Source organism: Sinocyclocheilus rhinocerous, unplaced genomic scaffold (genome assembly GCF_001515625.1).
Source record: "Sinocyclocheilus rhinocerous isolate Xijiao unplaced genomic scaffold, SAMN03320098_v1.1 scaffold565, whole genome shotgun sequence".
Lineage (NCBI taxonomy): Eukaryota > Metazoa > Chordata > Actinopteri > Cypriniformes > Cyprinidae > Sinocyclocheilus > Sinocyclocheilus rhinocerous.
The window spans coordinates 588,251-594,047 of NW_015646384.1; the positions used below are offsets into that span (position 1 = coordinate 588,251).

Below are 5,797 nucleotides of genomic sequence, written 5' to 3' on the forward strand. Positions count from 1 at the left end.
AACGACCCCGACAGGAGGGGTGTCATTCCGAACTCCTTTGAACACATTTTCACACACATCTCCCGCTCTCAGAACCAGCAGTACTTGGTCAGGGCTTCATACTTGGAGATTTATCAAGAAGAGATCAGGGACCTTTTATCGAAAGACCAATCGCGCCGTCTGGAGCTCAAAGAGAGGCCGGATACGGGTGTCTACGTTAAAGACCTCTCTTCATTCGTCACTAAAAGTGTTCGTGAGATTGAGCATGTGATGAACGTGGGGAACCAGAACCGCTCGGTTGGTGCAACTAACATGAACGAGCACAGCTCTCGCTCTCACGCGATCTTCGTCATCACCATTGAGTGCAGTGAGTTGGGTCCTGATGGAGAGAACCACATTCGGGTTGGGAAACTCAACCTTGTTGACTTGGCAGGAAGTGAAAGACAGACCAAAACTGGTGCTCAGGGCGAGCGTTTGAAAGAAGCCACCAAAATCAACCTCTCTTTGTCAGCTTTGGGCAACGTCATCTCAGCGTTGGTGGATGGGAGAAGCACCCACATCCCATACCGTGACTCTAAACTTACAAGACTGCTTCAGGATTCCTTGGGTGGAAATGCCCGTACGGTTATGGTGGCCAACATCGGACCTGCTTCCTACAATTTGGAGGAGACGCTGACCACGCTACGCTATGCAAATCGCGCCAAAAACATCAAGAACAAACCCCATGTCAACGAAGACCCCAAGGATGCGCTGCTTCGGGAGTTTCAGGAGGAGATTGCCCGCTTGAAAGAACAGTTGGAGAAAAGGTCTGGCAGGAAGAGGAGAAAAAGGAGGAGAAGGAGGGTTGGAGAAGGAGGAGAGGAGTTAGAAGATGGGGAGGATGATGATGAGGAGGAGGAGGATGACGACGAAGAGGAAGGAATGGATGCGGATAAGAACATCACGGATTATTGGCGCGAGCAACAAGAGAAGCTGGAGAAGGAGAGGAAGGCCATCATGGAGGACCACAGCCTGGTGGCGGAGGAGAAACAGCGGCTGCTGAAAGAGAAGGGGAAGAAGATGGACGATCTTCGCAAAGAGAAGGAGGCGTCAGAGATGCTGGCGGCCAAAGTTAAGGTTAGAAAGTCCAGATCTCGGGTTAAAATATACTATTGTTCAAAAGTTTGGGGTCAGTAGGATTTTTTTAATGTTTATGAAAGAAGTCTCTTTTGCTCAGTCTGTATTTATTTGATCAAAAATGCAATAAAAACAGTCATATTGTGAAACATTATTGCAAATTAAAATAACTTTTCTATTTGAATATATTATAAAAATGGAATTTATTCATGTGGTGCCAAAGCTACATTTTCTGAATCATTACTCCAATCTTCAGTGTCACATGATCCTTCAGAAAGCATTTTAATATGCTGATTTGGTGCTAAAGGACATGCTTATTATTTTCAATGTTGAAAACGGTTGATAACCATGATGCGTTTTTTTTAGGAATCTTAGTACTTAGAAAGTAAAAAAAAAAAAACAGATTTGTTTTAAATAGAATTTTTGTTGTAACATTAAAAATGTCATACTGTCATTTTGATCAGTTTCCTGTGTCATTTCTGAATAAAAGTATCAGTTTCTTAAAAAAAAAAAAACAATCTCACCCCAAACTTTTTAATGGTAGTAAACAAATGGTAAAACAAATATAGTGAAATTATTGCAAATATACTGTGATGGGGGGAAAAAAACATTTGTGTAAAAATTTATTTTTTCTTTTGTAAATAATTAAAAAAATTAAATATTAAATGTAAAACGTATACTTTTAAAATGGTAAACATTATACAATTTACATGATACATTAAAAAATTTAAAACATAAAATTGTAAATATAAAATATACATTTAAATTCATATATATATATATTTTTAAATTTATTTATTTTTTTTTCTTTTTAATTATTTGGGCCAGTGATAGTTTTGGCAGGGTAACAGTTGACCTGACCAGTCATGCTGGAAAAGTGCTCCGAGTCGCTGTAGAAAACAAAAAAATTGAACAACAAAAACTGGAAATGTTGCTGGAGACGGGCTTATTTAAAATGAAAACTCATTCTCTGCCAGCAGGAGGCGCTTTTAGAGTGATAAAACTAGCGGTTTCTCCAGTAATGGCTGTAATCACAGCAGCTCCGCTCATGAACGCTTCTTTATCAGATCAAATGAAAATGCCATCGAAACTTTTCTGAAGACAGTCAATTCCCTTCAGAGATACATTCATATAAAACACCCGCGCCGTGTTATGATTTTGAAACGTGCAGTGCTCATGTTTATTCAACGAAGTCAAACGGCACAAATAAATCAATGTATGGGAAACACTGGTAATGTATATCGAAATATCGGAAATGTGTTTAAAAATCATATCACCGTTATTGAAAAAAATTATATCGCGATACATATTGATATTGAATTATTGTCCAGCCCTACTGCAAACTCACAGATTTAATGGAATACATTGAAGATTAGATATTAGTTTCAGAAACATACTCTTAACAATCCTTCTCTTAGCTTGGCTAATATCGTGCCATTGTGTTATCAGGAAAAATAAATGCGTTTGACTTATCCGATAACCAGTTTTTCACTTTCAGGCCATGGAAAGCAAGCTGCTGGTGGGAGGAAAGAACATTGTCGACCACACCAATGAGCAGCAGAGGATTCTGGAGCTGAAGAGACAGGAGATAGCCGAACAGGTACAGTTTCCAATAACACACTGTAGAGAGATTGAGCTGGACTGTGTTTCAGTCCTCAAGGTTGTTTTAAGGAGACGGGTTATTTGAGCCTCCTTATAGTTTATGTGGATATTTTGGGAATCTGGATTTCAAATGGAGAAAAAAATGCTGATTAAAGCATTTGTTCATTTTTTTTTTTCACTCAGCAGTCCTATCTGTGTTTAGTTGGATTTGTATTTATGCAGCTTACAAATAAATTTTGATGCAGTTTGTGGCCTGGCATTGTGTTCAACAATTCATTTATATCTAGACAGTGATTGGACAGAAATATGTATGTACATTTCTTACTGTTAGGATACTATAAACATTATATGAGCAGTTCCACTTAGGCTTGTGAAATGCAAAGATGTTTATAACATTCATAATGTGTGTGTGTGTGAGCAGAAAAGGCGGGAAAGGGAGATGCAGCAGGAGATGGAGTGTCATGACGAAGAGACACTGGAGCTCAAAGAGACGTACAGCTCCCTGCAGCAGGAAGTTGACATTAAGACCAAGAAACTGAAAAAGGTATCTGTCTGTCTGTCTAGATAGATTTGTCTAGCAGTGTGCTGTTAAAATGATTTTAGGAAGACTGTGTGCGCATGTGATCAGATGTATTTTTAGAGTCCAGCTGTATCCTCTGGGGTCATTACTAGTAGGACAGCTCTCATGGCAGATCTGCATCCTCCTTGTTGAGAATCATCTGCACATGACTGAATTTGACCTCCTTTTGCTGGAGTTTATATAGCAAATGCCTTACCTATTCTTATGAAGAGCCTCATCTTTTTTGAATGTCCCATCTGTTTCTGTCTCTTTCACGTAGCTCTTTTCCAAGCTGCAGTCTGTGAAGGCAGAGATTCAGGACGCCCAGGATGAACACGTCAAATACAGGCAGGAGCTGGAGCAGACGCAGAATGAGCTGACCAGAGAACTTAAACTTAAGTATGTCAATCATTATAAGCATTACCAGAAGGCATCACAACATTATAATGAACTAAATCAAATTAATTTATTAATTCATAAATACTCCTCTGATAATCAATATGCTACCAGTATTTCTTGAATCAATGCATTTTAAAATGTACTGATTCATATTGCTGTTAATTGAATGGAGTCAGGTTGAATCACTCTGAATTGCTTTTGAATCAAAAGAGAATCAAGTGAATCCTGAATCGAATTGATACTTCATTGATACACATACGTCTTTCTCTACTTGTCGGATAGTTCCCATCATTTCTACATTGCCACTATAAAATCAGCATGTTTTGTCATATATGGGTGCAGTGGTCAGTGTTTGGTTTAGCGTGGAGGCTGAACTAAAAATTTTTACCTAATTAAGTTATGTTGGTCTGACTGCTTGGAAATCTGGACTCAGCACTGCTATATTACGGATGCTAACAGTTTAACACACACACACACACACACACACACACACACACTAAGACTCTAGTGTACTAAGCGATCTCTGAGGTAGAGTGAGTGTCCTTTAAGGGAAGATTTATCTGACAGGCTGCTTTTGAGTGCAATAATAGATAGTAGAATAGATTTCGTGTTAATGGCAAATTGAGCATTCAAGATAAAGAAAATAGTAAAAGGAAAGGCGTTTGCATAGCATTCGCTAAGTTCTTAGAAATGTACTTTTAGTATTTTGGTTTCATAAGGTTTTGTTGTACCATTTTCAAGTTAAGTTGAAATTTATGTCATGTGGTGTAACCGTCGAGTAATAGCATTTTTGTCCTTACACAATTCAATACGTGAGTATACACATCTAAATCTAAATTATTTTCATTTTTCAAGGTTAAATAGTATGAAATACTTTAATATATATAATCACAGTCACGAGGGTCTTCAGGAGTTTTTCTATGATGTCTCTTTCTGTTTTTTTTTTTTCAGCATTTTAGTTTTGTACCATATGACTTTTTAAAATATTAGTATTTTAACAAAATCGTTTCACTATTTTTAATAATTAATAATAAATAATTATGCTAAGTTTTTTTGCTTTAAGGTTTTCTGTTTTTAAATAATTCTTTTAATGCGAATTTCTTTTCTTCATTATGAGGACGAAGTTGTATCACTCTGACTTTTTGGAATTAATGCTGCAATTTTTTCCCCCCAAAAAATTAAAAGCATGTTCATCATAGAAGATTTTGTTCTGTGTATAAATTGCATTTTAAAGAGAGAGTTCACCCAAAAATGACAATTCTGTCATTAATTACTCACCCTCATGTCGTTCCAAACCTATAAGACCTTTGTTCATCTTCGGAACTAAAATTAAGTGATTTTGGTTTCACTTATTTTGATGGTCCCTTTAACACATTCTGTTGACTATAAGTAACATTGCATTTACATGTCTACTAATTCTCATTAGAGTGTTAGTAGAGTATTAGTAGACTGGTAGGGTTAGAGTTCGAATAAGTTGACCCGTACTTGCAAAGTTACTTATAGTCAGTAGAATGTCTGTTGGGACACCATCACAATAAAGAGTTAGCAGATATTAAGCAGACAGTCTACTAATACTCTAATGAGAGTTAGTTGACTTGTAGGTGCAAAGTTATAACAGAATGCTCACAAGGGACCATCAAAATAAAGTGTTACCAAAGTTAGTAAAGATGTAGTTAAAATAGTCCATGTGACATCAGTGGTTCAACCGTAATGTTATGAAGCTACGAGAATACTTTTTTTGTGTGCAAAGAAAACAAAAATAATGACTTTATTTAACAATTTCTTCTTCGTGACAGTCTTCGATACGTGTTCACGACAGTACCACGACGCATGTGTGTGTCTTCCTCTGCTTGTAAACAAGCCGCAGCGCATCCAAGGTTTTATGTCAGAACACCAGCTTCTGCGTCAGCGTGCATCGTGGTACTCTCCTGAACGTGCGACCAAGACTGACAAATTGTTGAATAAAGTCGTTATTTTTGTTTTCTTTGCACACAAAAAAAGTATTCTCGTAACTTCATAAAACGGTTGAACCACTTATGTCACATGGACTATTTTAACGATGTCTTTACTAGAGGTCGACCGATAGCTAGGTTGGACCACACTGGCCGATACCGATTAATCAACCGATAGTTTTTAAAATGG

At 37.4% G+C, this 5,797-nt stretch overlaps 1 protein-coding gene across 1 annotated transcript in view; it reads left to right on the forward strand.

The window, feature by feature from the left end:
* Nucleotides 1–5,797, forward strand: part of LOC107707741 (kinesin-like protein KIF3B) — a gene marked incomplete at its 5' end in the record, with an annotated part of 8,483 nt that continues 2,686 nt past the window's right edge. Inside the window, 4 exons of the mRNA XM_016511829.1 lie at nucleotides 1–1,095; nucleotides 2,594–2,695; nucleotides 3,119–3,241; nucleotides 3,537–3,655. Coding sequence (XP_016367315.1) covers nucleotides 1–1,095; nucleotides 2,594–2,695; nucleotides 3,119–3,241; nucleotides 3,537–3,655 — 1,439 coding nt within the window. The remainder of the gene's footprint in view (nucleotides 1,096–2,593; nucleotides 2,696–3,118; nucleotides 3,242–3,536; nucleotides 3,656–5,797) is intronic.